The sequence below is a fragment of the Sinohyriopsis cumingii genome, chromosome 10, assembly GCF_028554795.1.
Source record: "Sinohyriopsis cumingii isolate HCF-2022 chromosome 10, ASM2855479v2, whole genome shotgun sequence".
NCBI lineage: Eukaryota > Metazoa > Mollusca > Bivalvia > Unionida > Unionidae > Sinohyriopsis > Sinohyriopsis cumingii.
The window spans coordinates 23,582,380-23,602,779 of NC_142970.1; the positions used below are offsets into that span (position 1 = coordinate 23,582,380).

The 20,400-nt window shown below is 36.2% G+C and overlaps 2 protein-coding genes across 7 annotated transcripts in view; both read left to right on the top strand.

The window, feature by feature from the left end:
* LOC149789724 (uncharacterized) overlaps nt 1–20,400 on the top strand; it is a 168,568-nt gene that overhangs the window by 92,934 nt on the left and 55,234 nt on the right. The window contains exon 1 of one of the 6 annotated variants that reach the window (XM_089971732.1): nt 15,396–15,529. The exons of the other annotated variants lie outside the window; for them this stretch is intronic. The gene's annotated coding sequence lies outside the window, so the exon portion shown is untranslated. Of the gene's footprint in view, nt 1–15,395; nt 15,530–20,400 lie in introns of those variants that run through there. 6 annotated transcript variants of the gene reach the window in all.
* On the top strand, nt 605–8,366 carry LOC149789725 (uncharacterized). Its single transcript, XM_089973106.1, has 3 exons — nt 605–1,253; nt 1,461–2,483; nt 8,209–8,366. Exons 1-3 carry the CDS (start codon nt 605–607, stop codon nt 8,364–8,366), a joined length of 1,830 nt encoding a protein of 609 aa, XP_089829232.1.

The window sequence follows — 20,400 nt, forward strand, 5'->3', positions numbered from 1 at the left end:
AGCTATCAACAAAGCAGCTACAATCAGTATACCGAAAACACAGAATAAAATAAAACAAACACCTATACCATGGTGGACAGAGGAATGCCGAATAGCAATTCAGGCCAAAAAGAAAGCACTAAATCGGTTCAAACATACTAAAGTAACAGCAGACTTCCTCGAATACAAACGTAAAGAAGCCATAACTCGGACTACAATTAAGGACTCCAAAATCAACTCATGGCGAAAATACTGCTCCACACTTAACCATCATAGCAACTCAAAACAAGTGTGGGGAAAGATTAGAATCATGAAAGGAAACACACCAAAATCAACACCAAAAATTCCTGGTGCGGACACTAACGAAGAAAAAGCCAAACAACTGGCCCAACATTTTGCAAACTCTAGCAGCAACAGCAATCACACCAAGGACTTCATGAAACAAACCACCATTCTCGAAACGGAATTCCCGCACCTATTTAACGACCAAACAAACAACGAAAATACACCACTAAATGATTTATTTAATATAAATGAATGGAGAAAGGCGTTACGTAACAAAAAATCAACATCTCCAGGTGAAGACCTGTTAGGCTACGAATTTTACAAAATAATACCTCCAAACATGGAAAATATAATTCTCCAACTAATTAACCAAATATGGCAAACAGGGAGCATACCAACGACATGGAAACAAGCAATAGTCATTGCCATACCCAAACCCGGGAAAGACCCTACAAATATTAATTCCTACCGCCCAATCTCCCTGACCAACACCCTGTGTAAACTTATGGAGACTATGATAAATAACCGATTAAAACACCACCTAGAACAAAACAAATTATTATCAGAGAATCAAAGCGGATTTAGACCTAGACGATCTACTATAGATCAACTCATCCGGCTAGAAGCCAACATCAAACTTGCTTTCAATGCAAAAAGGAAGAAAGACCGACATCTTATTGCGATCTTCTTAGATCTAGAAAAAGCCTTTGACATGGTGTGGACCAAAGGACTCGTATCCAAACTCAACCAGTATGGTATTACAGGACGCATGCACTGCTGGATCTCTAACTTTCTAACTGGAAGACAGATTAAAACAAGAGTAGGGGATGCACACTCAGAAAAACACACATTGGAAAATGGAACACCGCAAGGGAGTGTGATTAGCCCCACTCTATTCAACATCATGATCAATGAACTCAGCAAATACGTCAACACCAACCAAGTGGAACTTTCACAATTTGCTGATGATAGTGGTATCTGGAAAGCAGGCAACCCAAACAGCCAAGAAATTATCAAACAAATTCAACTCAACCTAGATAAGATAGGAACCTGGGCTGACAATTGGGGCTTCAAAATATCCAAAACCAAAACTGTAGGAATGCTTTTTTCCCCAACGAATAAGTGTAAAATAACATACCCTAAATTATATCTACAAAAAACACCAATAAACTTTGTCAAAAATACATACTTTCTAGGAATGTTGCTGGATGAACAATTAAACTGGCAATCTCATATTACCAACATCATACAGAGATGCAATAAAGATCTAAATCTACTTAAAAACATAAAGGGAACAACATGGGGAGCAGATCAACAAAGTATGTTAATGATATATAGGTCACTAATTAGATCCAAATTAGACTATGGCTGCCAGGTATATGCATCGGCAAGCACAAAACTACTTCACAAACTAAACAACATACAGTATAAAGCACTAAGGCTCTGCACAGGAACACTTCCAAACATTGCCCTAGAAGAACTACAAATCCTTACAGGGGATTTACCCCTATACCTAAGAAGGGAGGAACAAACCCTTAGGTATGCCACCAGGAACTCCATACACTCGGATAATAACCCCACCAAAAGTACAATCACCAAATGCCGAATAACATTTAGGCCAAAACTTGTCCCAAATCCACCGGCAGCCAATAAGGTACATACGCTCTGTACCGAAATAGGACAATGGGGACTACAAGCTGAACAACACCAATTAATAGACACAACACCATGGAAAAATAGGACTCCAGACATCAACCTGACAGCACAAAAAATTGGATCCAAAAACGAAAACCCAATAGGACTCTTAGCAGAAATACAAAAGATCATAACGGAAGAGTACCCGACTCATGTTAAAATCTACACAGATGGCTCCAAATCGCAAGAGTTAAAAAGAACGGGAGCAGCTGTGGTTATCCCAGAATATAACATCGAAATAACTGAAAGACTCCCAGACGACTGCTCAATCTACACAGCTGAATTTTGGGCCATAAATGAGGCACTAAACTGGATTACACTTTCAACCACAAAACAACACGTAATCATCACCGACTCCCTCAGTGTACTTGAATCACTAGAATCTGGTATTTCCAAAAGTAGAGCAAATCTCATGGAAAAAGCGCTACAAACAATAAGGGAAATAGATACCAAACAACAGAAACTAACATTCCTGTGGGTACCCTCACACATTAACCTACCAGGAAATGATAAAGCAGACCTAAGTGCAAAATCCAGCCTCACAAAAAATACCTATCTGACCATGCAATATAGCGTTACAGAAATATATAGTCAAATAACTCAGAAAATCAACCATAAATGGCAACAAACATGGGACAATAGCATCAAGGGCAGACACCTATACCAATGGCAAAAAAAGGTGGAGAGACATATTACAATACCTAGAACACTGCAAAGCCCAGATATCAGAATCATAAATCGAATAAGGACCGCTAAAACCTTACTCAAGGGAAGCTTTGGAAGACATCTCAACAAAGGAATGGACAACCACACCCATTGTCCCCATTGCACCAGCACAGAGACCCTGGAACACGTTTTTAATCAGTGCACCTATTACCACTCGCACAGAATGGAATTTCAAAAACAACAAAAGAAAATCGGATCGCCCTACAAATATCCAGACTTCATAAATCCCAAAACAAACAGCAACAAAGACCTAACATACAAAAACATAATAACATACTTAAAACAAATAAACAAGTATGACAAGATATAACCCAATGAGTTGAGAGCATTAATTGCTAGCTGAAAAGCACACTCAAGGTAAAAAATACAAACAGGATAACACAAAATACAGGCTACCAAACACACATCAATAACGAGAACAGGTACCTTTGAGAAGTCCCCAGGACCTGATTATTCAGCAAAGGTGCCTCCATACTCGATATATAAAAAAGAAGAATAACTAACTTTACAAACAATACAAATCTTTACAAAAAAAAAAAAAAAATATTAAATAAAATAAAATAGCAATTTTAAAAATAAAAACTAAAAATAAAATAAAATAAACTAACGAAAAGGGAAAGGGAAAAAAAAAACAACAAAAAAACTATCTTTAAGAAAATGGGGAGACAGGCACCTTTGATAAGTCCACCCGGACCTGAGTATTCAGCAAAGGTACCTGCACCCATAAAATTATTAAAATACATGCATATACCAATCTTCCCTTCTCTACCTTCCAACTTTGCATATTCTAACTATAACATCTAAGGTCTGACAACAAGAACAGAATACATTAACTCCCTAAATTTAGATATATAAGGTGACATAAGCCCAGTCATCAGGACCCTAAACTAAAGTCACAACAAAACTTATCATTAATAACACACTACACAGGGAGCACAGGACTTTTTCAGACCACGTGCTGACAATTTCAACTATTGAAAAAAAAAAAAATTATTATTATATTAGAGTTTGAGGCACAATGATAATTAAGATAATGGTGTGTGGCAGTTGAGCAGAAGGGGACTCCAACAAGAAAAGACCAGCAACCCACAACAACGATGACAGAAAGAAGACACAGACATCGGTCAATTGCCTCAAAAGAAGCTCTCACATTGGCTATTAGAGGGCTCTTCAGACATACCAAATTTTTTTTGGCCCTAATTCAATATGATCATTTTTGGACACCGCCATCAAAATTCAAAACTTAAAAATTACAATACAAGAACTGAAAGTAACGGGTGACAAACACCTAATTGATTGGCATCATTTATTTTTTTATATACATACACAAAAGTACACTCTGTACATAAACAAAAGAAAAGAAAACTGCTATAGGTTAACATAAACAAATCTAACAACTATCAAGATCAGGATAATTACAGTGGCTAACACGACATTGATATATTTAACGTCCATTAGTACAACTGGACTCGATTTGAACAATAGGCTTTGGCGTTTCTAACAACATGGACCTGTGACGTCGGGCTCCTCCTGGACTCATGCCTTCCCTCCCTTGCCACGGACAGACATTGTAATTAAGTAATGCGGTCATCGCATATAAACACGGGGATGTAGTGGCACCATTCCTACAAACCCGATCAAATAAATAGCCTGATCATCAGGCATTAACAAGACGCAAAAGTACTAGTACGTAAGCGTCTATAATTCAATATTCATTCATTCAGTGCAGGGAGTCAGCATGAAGAACTAGGGGCAACATACTTCATTAAAGAGAAGAAACCCTCTTGCTTGTGACTAATTCCCCATAGCGCAGTGACATCAGAAAGGCGCTACTACAATATACTGGCAAGCTTTGTCTTAAACCCTTGTTGGCAGACCCGATACTCGAACCAAGGCGGACAAAGGTGATAATTTGTAATTAGACCAAAAGAGCGCGCGCGTGTGTGTGTGTGTGTGTGTGTGTGTGTGTGTGTGTGTGCTATAATGTCTTCACTGTGGCAGTTTATAGTGATGTCTATCACTGAGGCATCATGCGGCAGACATGTACCATGTTATCCCACCCAATTACATTATCTTGACAATAGGCCGACCAGTCATTACACAAACCTCTTAATGCTTAGCGCCTAGCGATTCACATATTAGTACTACTTTTTAAGTCTTTTTATGACTTGGCCTGAGTTCGAACCCGCGACCACTACACCACAAGAACGATATGGATGGATCTGAGCAGTTGGCGGTATGTCCATAAGTAATAGTCATAATGCAGGAATGACTATTATTCATATGTTTGGGTCTTTCAGTTATTAGAAGATAAGCACGTCATGTCGTTACACATATCCCTTTTCTTTATCATGTTATATTTATCGAGTGCGTGATGAGATTCGCCTTGATTTGCCTGTTTACGTTATCCTGACACCAGACGGACCACTCCTAACTTCTTAATGCTTCCCGCTGCTGCCCACAACCCGAATAGGAATTATAATTCTTAAATTTTGCCACCAATAGCCAGTCTATTAGAAACACATCGGAATCGCTACTTATAGAGCCAAGCTGTGACATGTAGAGGAAACAGATGAAAAGAGGACTACAATAAACGCGACAGTGCTTTGCCGTGATTATCTTATTGTGCCGAAGATACATTATTACGAGAGCTACGGCGGACTTTAAAATATTGAAATTTGAAGCCAAATGGAACAGTGCATAATCTGTACTAGGCTTACTGATCCGTCTAATGACAACAGCGATATGAAGATTGTATCTGTATTTTATAATTTTAAATGAGCTCTAAGACTGCGGTTTATAGAGATCTCGTTTAAAATTACATCGCCATGTGCGTTGTAGTAATACATTAGTGTTAAAGACGGCTACCGAGGTTTCTTTCTTTTTCTTTTGAAGTAACTATAGACGTAATTGAAAATCTCTGAGAAAATAATTCCGTCTTCATCAAAATAGAACAGACAAAATTTTCATTTACAGACCTTTGATAAAACTTGTTCTTTTCTTCTGATTATTGTCATGGGCATTGCAGTTGTGTAGATAAAATAGATCCGAGTGTCGTATACTTGAAGTCGATCAGTAACATGAGTCCTGTACTCATTCCAAATACATCAGTAATATAGCATTCGGTACTCCTTCCTAAAACAACAGTAAGATAGAAACCGGTACACATTCCAAATCTTTTATTTATGCCTTTCGCCGCTCCGGTATATTGGGGTTTAGAGCGTTCGCCTAGGATGCGGTAGGTCGTATGTTCGATCTCAGTAGAGTCATACCAAAGACTCATGAAATGGCACTAACAGCTGCCTCGCTTGGTGCTCTGCATTAAGAGGTTAGTGTTATGACTGGTCGGCCTGATGTCAGGATAATGTGACTGGGTGGGACATCATGCTACATGTCTGCGCCATAATGTCCCAGTGCTAGACATCACTAAAAACTGCCACACTCCATACATCGTAGCCATATGACTGAAAAATTGTTAAAAATCCAAATCACACACACACACACACACACACACACACACACACACCACATAGCCATTTGTTGTCATCTTCTAGCTTAAGCAAACAACTTATGCAGATAGCTTACATTCTTAAATACTAAAACCTGCAAAACATGTTATTTAGAGAGTCTTTGCAGCTCAGTCATTGAGAAAAATATCCGATATGTCCTTTATACGTTATGCATGGTTTACAACTCATTTTAGTCATTTTCTTCGCTTTTCACTGGACTAAAGAAGCAGTGAAACTCAGAAGACAACCTGGTGACTGAGCAGCCCTTTTACGGATTACATTGCTCACGGAGTAGCACAAGGAAGCGGCCAGAAAACGTGTCCTAAACATTGCCTGTTCGTCAGCATACCGTGGGTGACCGGAATCTCACCTCAGCAGTCAGAAACCTTACAAAAAGACAAAGTTGACACAACTCACCATCAGTACCTGGAGAGTGTTGGCGCTAGTTATGAGGCGCCGTAGCGGACAAATGTTGGTCCAATAAAAAAGCTGCAGTTGAAATTTCAATGGCGCATGTTGAAAAATCCAATATCACGTGATGGATGAAATTGCATGTCCCTGAAGTTCCATTTCCAAGATCAAAATTTTAGATTTTATATGTTGAATTATACAATGATGGTTTAAAGTTCTATTTCCTATGTCGACGTTTTACAATGTTTATTTTGAATTATTCCGCGGTGGTTGAAATATCAATATCATATGTCGAGAATCCCGAATTTACACGTTGCATGTTTTTGATGAAAGTTCCATTTTATATGGCGAGTATTTAGATTTCATCTGTTGAATTTCACTGTAACGAGAAGTTGCCTCCTTGTTTAAAAATAACGCGGTCCGTTCACGAGAGGGTCCGCTGGCGAAGAAATTTGTCGTAATTCTCGACCTGTGAATGGTAACTTTAAAATTGTAAATGCATGAAACGTAATTGCGCCTCATAACTGACTACACGAATGATGTATCTTAATACTCTATAGTATTTTAAATCTTTAAATTGGACATTGTGTGATTTTTTTTATAACACCAGCACATCATTTCACCATTTAAAAATAACAATTCTGACAGCACAATCAAATATCCAATCACTGCTGTGCTATTCAACATATACAATCTAAAAGCTCAACACACGAAATAGAACTTTCAGCACAATCAATGTGATTCAACATGTTAAATTGAAACTCTCGACATATGACATTAAAATTTCAAGAACCGTCGTGTAATTCAGAAGATACAATCTAAAAACTCGACAGTGGACATCGAAATTTCAACCAGCGCTGTGTAATTCAACATATGAAATATAAATACTCAACATATGAAATGGAACTTTTAGCATAAATTCTTTGAACCATTACGTAGATTAGGAAATTTCGACGTAAGACATTGAAATTTCAACCACCGCCGTATAATTCGAACTACACAATTTAAAACCTCGACAGAGAAAATATAACTTTCAACTACTACTGTTTAATTCCACAGATACGATCTAAAATCTCGACCTAGAAAATGGAACTTTAAGGACAATACTTTTTGATACAACACGTGGAATTGGAATTCTGGACATATGATATTAACATTGCAACGGTAACGTTCTGATTGGACCAGCATTTGTTCGCTACGGCGCCTCGTAGCTAGTGACAGTACATCAGCAGATAAACCAAAGAGAAGGACTGTTCTAGTTAGTAGAGAACTGGCAGGATTCAATATCCCAATAGCAGCATAGAGTGAAACTCGCCTTGTTGATGAAGTACAACTCACCCAGGTAGGAACTGACTACGTCTTCTTCTGGAGTGGCCGAAGTAAAGTTGATAGACGCCAGGCTGGTTATGCGTTTTGCTATCAAATCAAAACTAGTTAGCAAGCTCAGTAATTCCCCAAAAGGTGTGACTGACAAACTGATGCAAATGAAACTCTTACTTTCAGGAAAATGTATGAAAGTATCACATGAACCTATGCACTCATCGTGAGCAACCAAAATGAGATCAAGGACAAAATTTATTAAGATCTGAAATCTCTTTTTCAGAGGTACCAAAGGCAAACATCATTATTGGTGTCTTCAGTGTTAGAGCTGGCACAGGACACTCTGCACGGTCAGGTGCAATTGGCAACAATGGTGTTGGCAAATGCAACAATAATGCACTCTTCTTACTGAGGAAATGCGCTCTGAACTCGTCCGCCTAATCACTAGCACAGTCTTCCTGTTGCCGACAGCAACAGGAGAACTTGGTTGCACCCAATCTCCAAGCAGTGGCATCTTATTGACTACGTCCTCGTGAGGAGAAGTGACATGCAATATGTACGAGTGTCAAAGGTCATGAGAAGTGCGAAATGATGGACTGACCACAGGGTCATATTCTGAAACCCCATTATCCAGATTCATCCTAGCAGAGAACTGGAAGGCGACTTCGTGCCCAAAATGTTTAATGTTGCCAAATTAAAACAGGAGAATTTTTCGCAATCGTGAAATTGAATATCAAGAATTGTTCCTATCTTGCATTGCTGACGCTGTGGTTTTTTCTTCTTCATTCCTAATGCTTGATCTTTGTTGCAGAACTCCGGGATTACTGTGTCGTTTGATTGTCGGAGAATCTGACTGGACTAGCAGATATTATTCATATCGGTTGTAAGAGATTAATACAACAATATAGCAAGTTACTAAAACCTTTAGCCCATTATGGATAGAGTACATGTTCTAGGTCTTTACGTATATCTAGCCATGCCGTGGTGGAACTTTCAAACTGTTGCAAATTATATAAAATTGTTCAACAATGGTGCTATTCGATTACGTGTATTGTAACCAGGCAGATGTAGTTTGATTTTAGACTGAAGCTTTCATATATGGGAATAAACGTGAAATTTGTATACCGGTTTGATCAATTAAGGTATCTAGTATTGTCCATCACATGCAAATATGAAGCATCGCAATTCGATGGTGCTATTCATCTTCTGATCAGTTTAGCAGTTGCTGTCAAAATGTAACGTCGCAATATGATCTGTAATTTTTCATTGATTCAACATGGGCAAAGTTATATTTGTATTGTTATAATCATATTTCGTTGCTTCTCTTGTTACCTTTGCCGTACGTCATTCCATTTTTCATACATAGATATAACTCTTCCTCGGATTGCATATCCATAGTCCTGTTTCCATTCAAGTCTTTTACTTTTAAACAACCCGTCCTGGTCACCAGTATTAGTTGTCTAATTTTGAACACTTGATCAGTGAAGATCGGTCGGTAGCCCTTTGCAAAAATTATTATTTTTAATATTAATTTTGAAATGTTCACTGTTTTACCAATTTTTAATGTATCTGTTAGAATATTCAAATAACCCATTCCATTGATTCATACTTCTGACCAATATATTTCGGTGAGTGGAGAGGGAGATCGCTTGAGCTGATTCATTTATATTGATATGTGAAGTGTGTCGTATCCAAGAATTAGTTTTGGTTAAACCTGACTCCATTTATGGTTTCGTTTTGTCGTGTTCTATTAAACCTTTCTACTACAAATGCTATGTGAGTACGTTGAAATGATTACTAATGCTTTTCTATGTGAGTTGATTAACAATAGTTGTTGTTATGGTTGGGGTGGGCTGCTCCCAATATTTTATTTAAACTATTATAGAAGTCCCGCCCATTTTCCAAATTCACAATTCAAGCAAGTGTAAATTCTAATATAATAATATTAATAAATGATCTAGTTTACTACGAAGTAACCTAATGGCGAATCGCAAAATTAACTCTGACCACAAGCTAACAATCTACATAATTCTCTACGTAAGACTCAAGTCCATTTCTCAAATACGCATGTAAATAAAACACTACAAAGGTAATTTTACACACTAAACGATGCTTGTAATTAAGTATACATACTACAAATAATTACAATTATGATGCCGTACTATTCTGCAAAAATCGAGCAAATAGCTTACTGATCTTTCAAAGCTTTGTCTTTCAATTGCATATACCTCTAAGGTTTACCGCCAAATTACGAGTGGCTGTCATGGAGTAACCCTATATTGCTCAGCAATCTTCCCAGGCGAAACTTAATTTTAGCTTGCTATTTAGAAGGCATAATTCGCGTCGAATTGCAATCACGCCCGCTATCTCATTGTTTGATTGGACATCGCTGTGGACCGATCCAATCAAACTTAGCGGACAATGTGCACCTCGCTTTCTGTCAACGGGGGTACGGATAAGAACATACCACGTTCACCCCGCGGGTTTCCCTCTGATCTGAGACCTAAGCTGTAACACCTAGGTGAGATACGGCAAGACTTTGTTAAGTGATGCAAGCAGTCGCCTTCGCCAGCTCAAGTTTCCAGTCTTCTGGCTGGTCACGGTAACATTGTGTAAGAGTTTAACACTAGCCTGCGGCAATCGTTAGATATCAAACACATGGCCGCAGTAATATTTCCAAGACAGCATATTATAGCTAATACATGACTTAATGTGTGGGGTTTAGCAAACGTGACACTCCCACGCTTGAGAATAAAATCGGGATAGTATTGCCCCACTATCGCTCCAAATGCAAATGTGAGTTACTACACGCAATAAAAGAAACAAAAGCATAACGACGTTACACGCTGACTACGAACACGAACATACACACAACATACAGTTTATTTTTTTTAGCAGACCCTGTCTACCACGACAAAGGTGATAACACCAAAAAGGACTAGTGTCCTCATACAATCAAGAGAACAAATGTATACAATGATTTTGAGGAAAATTTCATCATTATCAGAACTGAATAAATTCTATTCATGACTATATTTAGTTTTTGGCTGAATAGACAGGGTTTTTTACGTTATATATATTGTTTCCTGTTGCGCACACCTACCTTTGCAATGTTGCAGTAAAGATCAGTGTGCAATAAGATTGCTGTACGGTTGTTATACAGATTCAGTTTATATACCTTCCTTTGGAATATTGTAGCAAAGATCGGCGTGTAATAGGATCGTGGAGTGAAGCACAAAGGAGCATGCCCTATGACATTGGGAGTTGCCATTTTGCATAATCTGTTCATGGTCGGGTGATCTCTTTCATGACTGTATCTTTATTGGGGCATGGATTCAATGGAATTTGCAATGTAAACTAATGGAAGATATCATTCAACCTAGTCGATAGATGGGATAAGCAATGTAAGGTTAATTTTCACTTAATATATCATACATCACGGTACCTTTCACTTCGTGCATCGTTTTAATGTACCAGTGAATCTATGGAAAGTGTATCGTTCACGGAAAAAGCTCGCAGATAGGGTGCATTGGAAGAGCCGGTTTTAATTCAGACTAGGTCATTACATTACTTCTTTATTCAAAACCATGTTTCGGCTTTTAATTACTTCTTTCTGTTGACAAATACAAATGTTGGTATGTCTGAAATGGAATTCCGAATGTCTATATTTTGGTCTAATACTTAACTTTTAATTCCTTCGCCAATAATGAGAGGAGACAGGAAGTGAGTAACAACAGGTGTATATCTCAATGAACACAGACCTATTCAATTCACAAATTAACTATCTCTTTGTGTTTGTTTGTGTGTTCCTCTCTGGCTGTTCGTCTCATATATTTTTATAGGTAGGGCAACGATGATAAATTACATTTTATATTGTATTATGTATATCTATTTTGTGTGGTTGACCCTGGTAATCATCGAAGGTATAGGCCGATTTCACATCTTTACATCTTAACTCTTTCTTTGTGGGGGGTGGGTATTTGTTTTTTGTTTTTTTGTTGTTGTAAAATATATATTGCATAGGCGAAATACAAAGTGGTCATGCACCATTTTCGGACTAAATCACTAATTTAGAATTATTGTGAATTCATTCCAGAACATTTTGGATTATATTATTGCGATACATCAAGACTGTTAAGACATCAAACTATTAAAGAGTATTGGTACATCAGCACACTCAACATTGGAACACATTTTGAACACCGCTGCAATTCAATCGCAATGCTCTATAATTTTGGACTTCAATATAACTTTGTATGACCTTTTGGGATTAAATTTACAGTGCTGTATGTTTATTTTAAATTTTCACTCCGTATTCAAGGGAAATCAATTATTTGTTGAATTTTACAAACCATGTTGGATCGATCATTTATGTTACTTTAAGACCATAGAGTCGTGATAATTGGTCACAGCTTAACAAGCCAATCGGAAATATATGATTTATGGAAAATAAGGAAGTCTAACTGCTTTGTGAAGATGCGATAATGTTTGTATCTTTAACAAAAATCACACCTTGTGGCTATTGTTAGCTACAATACGGTCGCTTCTGACTGACCGTAGCAGTTGTCCTTGCCGCGACAGGGTAAATCATCGCCTTCCTCCTTTTGCAACATTGCGCTGATGACCTAAGTTCCAAAACTCGCTTTAGCTTGTGGTCTGTTTCTTCTCATTTTAGTCAAAATTACACTACGAAGCGGACAGTACATTTCCGTGGAGCAATTAGAACCAGTGTAGTTGTGAATTTCACGCTGAACGCAAACAACCACTACAAGAATCAACCTAAATCGGTTGTAAGAATACGATACAAAAATTAATAGAAGTAGCATTCATAATTGTTCATCAAAATACTAGATATTATTTTTTAACTTAAGATTAATTATTTTTACTTCGTACACAGACTATTTCTTATGACTCGATTGAAGAAGGTAATGTTCCCGTCCACCCCGGACGGAAAAATGCTATCGACATATTCACATCTGCAGTAAGTAATTTTAAATATTTTGTGATTAAACTTGATCAGACAATTGACTGAACCACGTATCACGTAGCGAGTTTGTGTGCCCGTACCCTCTTCCTACCCGTAACCCAAAACACACAAATAAACACATTTGATGTTTTCTTTTTATTTTGTTCTTTTCTTGCATAGATTATTCCTCACTTCACCTCACAGAATGTGGAGGGTGGGTTGGGCGGGTTGCCGGAGCGAGGTGGTTGGGGTAAGATGAATAGGGGTATGTAACATATGAAGGTGTTATGGATCCATTCATGTATACAGACTCTATATCACGAATCAATACTTTCATTATCTATCTAGAATGGGTCATCTACTGATCCACTTCTAGGCTTGTCAAACTCACCCAGCGTGCGATGCAACCCAATATACCTCTATGAAAGAAGGTCAGGGAACTTTGCTCAAAGCTTTTAGTTAGGTTTATTTTGAGAGAGAGAGAGAGAGAGAGAGAGAGAGAGAGAAAGAGAGAGAGAGAGAGATAATACCAAATATAAATAGAAACAAATACCATATGGTGCATGTCAACGAAGCTGTCGGTTAAGTTTGGCCAAAGAGTATAAGCGAGTATTTATTCCAATTATCCCTGCCTAAACCTTCTTCTTTCACTACCTTTAATTGCCCTATTGTGTTGCCTTCCTCCAATTATGGTTGACATACGGTTATGGTTGACTTACGAATTGCTGCGCACGGTAAAACCTGAGACAGCTATTTCAGCACTTGAACGGGGTGTTTACAAATGATATTGCGTCAAAAAAAGAGGGGAAAAAAGGAACAGAAGCGCGTGGGCACTAGTACATATTACTCAAAACAGTTAAAATGTATTTTAAAAAATCATTTTTCAAAAGAGTTTCTTGCAGGTTAACGTTTTGGATAGCGACTGGTGAAAATAAAAGTTGGCTATTCTGTTATAGTTTCAAGATTAAAAACCACCCCAGTGGCCTACGTGGTTAGAGCGTCCGCCTCGGATGCGAGATGTTGTGGGTTCGCACCTCGGCAGAATTATACCAAGGACATAAGAGGTTAATGATAGGATTGGTCGGCCTGGTGTCAGGATAATGTGACTGGGTGGGACTTGATGCCACACATATGTTGCATGATGTTCAAGTGCTAAATATCAATATAAACTGCCATACTGCAAACGCGGTAGCAATATGACTGAAAAATTGTTCAAGCCACGTTACAAATCCCTTTCCAAAGAGGTTATAAAATGTTCCCAAAAGTACGGCAGATAGGAGGACCTGCATGTGAATTCAAAATTAAATATGTTTCTTGCTTTATATTGTTCTAACCTATAGTGAGAGCCTTTGTATTTTACAGAGTTTAATCATACAGTGTAATTTGCGTTGTTTTTTTTGTGTCTACAAAATACTTTATATGCATGATACAAATGAGTATTTTAACTTTTGGTTGTTGCTATTTTTAATTTTTATTTTTTTATTGACGTACGAGACTGGTGGGTAAAGTATCGATTGTGTGAATCCCGTAGCTCAAGGATAGTTCCACGAAAAACCGTTCGGAACATGTCGTGATTTTTCTACAAACTTCCATTTCAAAACTACTTCGATGGAGTGAAACAGCGTAACAATAGGCAAAGCGCCGGCAAAAATGGCGGAGAAGTCATGCGCAAAATTACTCTGGACAAATTAGAACTGTATAAAAAAATTAGATAGCTTTATGGAATTATTTGCACAAGAAAAACAAATATGTGGTTAATTTATGCATAAGAACGAAACTTGTGAGTGTATCGACCATGAATAAGTTTCAGTCGAGTCGACCGTAATGAGCTCCACGATGGTTTTTGATGTGAAAGTGACGTCATTTGCTAAACAAGGTACAAATATCTGTAACGGTGGCTACTATAGTTTTATTGGTTGTTAAGCTTTAAGGAAGCCACTTTGGTATTAGTAAGTGTTTTTCTAATCACTGGCTGAAAAACTCGAGAGTGTTTCTGCTGGACGTACATTATGAGACACACCAGGCATAAAACGCAGTTTTCGTTTGCCACGTGACATATCCTCTTACACCAAACGTCAGCATTGATACGAGAAGCATGGATATTGTAATTATGTAGCTTTCAATTAAACATACTTGTGTAAAAGAAATAATGAGTAAATGAAACCCAACGGCGGTCACGTTATTATTTTTTAATCGTATGTTTTATCTCTTTCAAAATGTGGATTTATACGTATTACCATACTAAGTTTAAGAGTGCACTTATTTTGATTCCTGTATTTTGTTGCCAGCGGTCATGGTTTCCAGACATAAACACGATTTACTTCGAACAATCTAATATTCAGGAAATGACGTAACGCGACACTAGACACATTCTGATCATTAATTAATTTTAAACTTTTGACCGTCAATACGTAGAATATATCAAAACGTTGTCTACCAATATGTAAAGAGCTACGGTAGTTTGCGAAAATCTTGTAAATAGGTAGGTGCTACCACATACAAAACAGACATATAATTTAGCTGACGTTCAGGCTGGATTAGAAATAAGGCCATATTGTAACCGGGTTCATACAATTGGATTTGTACATAGGACTATTTCAGAAAAAGATGAACACCATTCTTCTCATGTAACTCACTGGTAAGTTTATAATTTGAGATGAGTTTCGAACGATTGTACTACGCAAAATGATCAATTACTAAGACTGGTGTTAGTACTGTTGTTTTTACTGCTGTTCTTATTACTAATACAATTATTAATATTATGCAGTTTATTTTGAGTTTCCTACTACTACTATTACATTGAACCAACTCCGGTAAAACTAACCACTGTAAGTAAAAACTGACTAAAACACACCTTGTTTTTACTTACACCGCCATTTCTGTTTCATTTTCATTCTCCACCTCTCATCATCATCATCATCATCGTCATCATCATCATCATCATCATCATCATCATCATCATCGTCATCATCATCATCATCATCTGTATATCCACCGTGATTGTTATCATAAAATACCACAATTCTTTTGTAATATTCTTCACCTTCACCTCCTCTTTGCTGTCATCATCGCTGCCTGCAATCCAACGGAATCATTATTCAACTTCATCATCATCATCATCATCATCATCATCATCATTGTCATTGTCTTTATCACGATTGCTACATTTTCCACAAAAGTAGTCAATTTAATATTGTTTCTTTTCTATTTTGAAATCGACTTTCAAGGATCACTTTACCTGAAATAGTTAAGGTCTCTAATGGTTTGTTTTTGTTTTTTTTTTTCTATAGCGTCTCTCCTTCTCTCGTTATTAATCGAATTTTTGCAAGATTGTGAATAATCTTAAGTTCTATGAGAAATATAAGCACTTTTCATATACATACATGCATACAATATACACATTGAAGGGTTAAAGAGGCCAGTACATACATGTGCGTGATGGGAATGAAAAGGTTTTCTCTGCTAACAATATCCTAACCAAATCCCTGATATTATATTGAAATACTTGGTCATTAATAATCTATTTGTTTTTCCAGGGGGATAATACCTCGCGTCTTAAATTTTTGTTATACTTTAAATCAATAGAACTTGAATGTCAGCAAGGAACATATGATCCATCATTTATTTACTTGAAGGAGTTCTTGACACATTTAGACTATTTACTTCAACAAAAGTTAGACGAACTTGATTCAATACATTACCTCGATTCACCAACACCAGTCTTAAATTAAGGCTAAACTTAACACATTTGATTGGTCAGTTTTAAATTAGATTAGCCAATCTTTTTGCTGGATTATGAACATGAGTTTAAATCTAGCTTTAAATCGTGCTGGTGAACTTCAATTATGCTACAGACATAGCTATATTTGCTGAGACTTGGTCCATTTGCCCAGGTCTAATGTCTTTGTGATGATCTTAAACATCGTTAGAACCTGTCAGACGCACTCGTATCATGTTGTTTGTGTGCTGGTTATTTTGTTTCATTTGCTGGTGGATGGGGGTGGGGGAGGTTGCTTTGGTTTGCTTTTGTACTATTTATGACGTTTAAAAATAAGTCGTACGAACTTTATCCTTGGCTTTCCTTTTGGCAAAGTTGTGTACAGACATATATTAAGCAAACTATTCGAGCAAGAAATGAATCTATGTACAAACAGAACAGAACATAACTTTATTGATTAGACTTATGAAAAGAGTGCACAGTCAATACAATACAAACTTCATTATCAATACACTGTAACATAAATGAATGAATAAATGAATTACGGGGATAGAAACCTGAGCACACATAAATCCGCAAGCAGGCAGAGAGACAGAGAGAGAGAGAGAGAGAAGATATTCTATTTTGGAATTCATTGTACAGCTATGTTTATCTGGGTACTATGAGTTGTTAGATCTATATATTTAAGTTAGAACGTGACCTGTAAAATACCCTATTGTCACTCAGGACAAATTTGACATGGGTATTTATTATAAGGTACATTGTCCACTGTTTAAATCCACATGACCTACCAAACGTTGACAACCTAAACACGCCCATAATAGGTGTTATTATTGTACAAAGTATTCAATTCGCCTGTAAAGAAATGAGAAGATTCGATTTACCTGCTAAATATCAGGTGACGCGTTCTTAACAAAAGGTAAGCAACTTCAGTTTGAAAAGTAAAACCAAAATTAAACTGCAATGTATTCCGACAATTACAGCTGGCATGAGGTAACTGGTTCAAACTATTTTGTTCTTTGCCTTCAAATGAAATAAATATATTAATTGATTTGTCTGGTATAACGTTTTACTGCCTGCATTTTAACTACCCTTGATTGTTTTATTTGAAACTGCTGTAAGAATAAGTATTGAACTGTAAAGCGAGTAGGATACTATTTGAGTACTAACTACTAGCTATATTGACAAATATACTATTTGATTATTTACTAATAACTATATTAACATATGTACTAACTATTCGATTACTAACTACTAATTATATTAACATATATACTAACTATTTAATTGCTAACTATTAACTATATTAACATCTATACTATTAGATTACTAACTGCTAACTATATTAGCATATATACTATTTTCTTGCTAACTACTAACTATCTAAACATATATACTAACAATATATTTGCTAACTACTAACTATATTAACATATATACTAACTATGAAATTTCGAACTACTGACTATGTAAAGATATATAGTAACTATTTAAATACTAACTATATTAATATATTTACAATTGTTTTCTTGTGTAGTTCTATTTTCAAAACGTTGAAAAATGTATACTATTTTCTTGTGGAGTTCTATTTTCAAAATGCTGAAACATATATACTAATTATTTATTTTGTAGTTCTGTTTTCAAAACTTTGAAACATATATACTAACTATTTTATTGTGTAGTTCTATTTTTAAAACATTGAAACATATACACTAATTATTTTTTGTGTAGTTCTATTTTTGAAATGTTGAATACTAAATATTTTTTTGTGTAGTTCCATTTTCAAAACGTTGAAACATATGTACTAATTATTTTCTGGTGGAGTTATATTTTCCAAAGTTCAATCATATTGTAATTTATCTAAATTAATACTTGTATTAATTTGTTTATGAATTTGCTATTAGAAGTAATTCAAGGGCTTTTTAAGTAATGCATCCAGTATTTTCGTGATTCTATGTATTCCACTGCATTTCCTTTAATTTATCCCAATATCTGTATAAAATGGAGGAATAATACAATATCAATCAATCGTAGTATATTTTTTTAACTCAAAATTGCTGTGCAAATGCGTACTTGATATATAAGACAAAAAATGCATGGAACTTATCTTGAGGTAACTCTGACCTAGATACCATGGCTAGTTCATAACTCTGACCTTCAGACCGTGGCTGGTTCATACCTTTGACCTTCCAACAATGGCTAGTTTATACAAAATTCGTTCATACAGCGTTAAGCTATATGTGATGCATACAGTTAGAAAGAGTTCGTTTAGTCGATGTATCATAACAAATTTAAACAGTTCAAATTCTTTTCTTTGACCCTTTCACCCTAAAATAGGTAATGGAACCATCCGCATTGATGTGATAAAAATATAGCCAGGATATAATATGTTTATCAAGCTATATTTGTGTATAACCCAGTTTCTCCATTGACTCCAATTCCATAAAGACTGACCTCACTAGTTTTTCCAGCACACTCGACCGTTTCTGTGAAAGAATTCTCACAAGAGTCGCAGGTAGAGGTCGCCATTTTGAATTTCGTTCATGACAATGAGTATTTCATGAAATGGCACGTCGTTGTCTACATGAAAACTAAAGTCATAATTCCTTACAATGATGAACAATTATTTTCAGTAAATTATATATTTCTTAGGGTGAATATATTTAGCCGACCTGTAATTTTAGTTCACATGCGTCCATACAGGAAATAGCTTTTTGAGAGCATGTTATGTTGTTGCGTGCAACTTTTGTGCTGTTTATTTTCTGGGGTTTTTAACACCCAAAATAGGTAACTCAATCCGCCGTATAAATTGGAGATTTTTATGTCTGGGTTGCTCCGGTGGATAATTAGCAATTAATTTGTTTTCTCTCATACCTTAATTGTTAGTCATGGCATGTATAAGGTAGGGCAGTGATGACTGTTCGTACTGATATTTCTAATGCATTACTAAATTAGTTATCTGTCAGTTAGGGTTATAATTCACCTTAATTTTAAATTCGTGCAGCAAATGTGTGTTGACATATCATTGCCTTGTTTATTAAGTGTTATATATATATATATATATATATATATATATATATATATATATATATATATATATATATATATATATATATATATATATATAAACTTATCATACGGATACATGAAAAAGCTAAGATTATTTTAACAATTTGAAGAGTCGCCATCTCCAAAAGGTTGCATTGTTTCAGGCGAGTTTAGCACAAGCATGGTATATTAAATGGCGTCTTTTGTTTGCAGGTTTTAAATCGGTTTTGTAAACATAGGACCAAAATAAAAGAGACTCATTTTAGAACCATTTTGTCGGCAAGACGTCTGTCTCTTTAAGATAAGAACACTTTGTAAAAATGATGCATAGGCTTAAACATCCTAAACTGAGTGTAATGATCGAAATGGATATCGACATAAAGCGTGGATTTTAAGTTTGCTCTTTTGTAAACTCGATGTCTGTTTGCTGAGGTCATTCATGCCTCGAAGCCTATCAATAGAAACATACATAAGTGGGCAAATATTTATCTCGCAGCATGGAGGAAATCGCATGGCAATGTTTGTACTACATACTTAGAATGAAGATTATATTCCCATTTTCTTTGTCAGTCTATAAAACTTTTGTAAGTCTATAAAACTTTTGTAAGTCTATAAAATCTCTCTCCCTTTCAAACCCGTTTCATTGTATACACATGTATATATTATGATGATGCTTCTGCTGGAGTAAACGATACTATTTTTTAGAGTCGGTGGCCTAAACTACATAATAAAAGTTTACTTTC

What these genes read in the sequence shown, in the direction of transcription:
- LOC149789725 (XM_089973106.1), top strand. Translation starts at nt 605, where the DNA reads ATGGAAAATATAATTCTCCAACTAATTAACCAAATATGGCAAACAGGG. An exon ending in TAGTGGTATCTGGAAAGCAG is followed by an intron (nt 1,254 to 1,460) that starts GCAACCCAAACA and finishes CATACTTTCTAG; the next exon opens with GAATGTTGCTGGATGAACAA. An exon ending in AAATGATAAAGCAGACCTAA is followed by an intron (nt 2,484 to 8,208) that starts GTGCAAAATCCA and finishes TCTCTTTTTCAG; the next exon opens with AGGTACCAAAGGCAAACATC.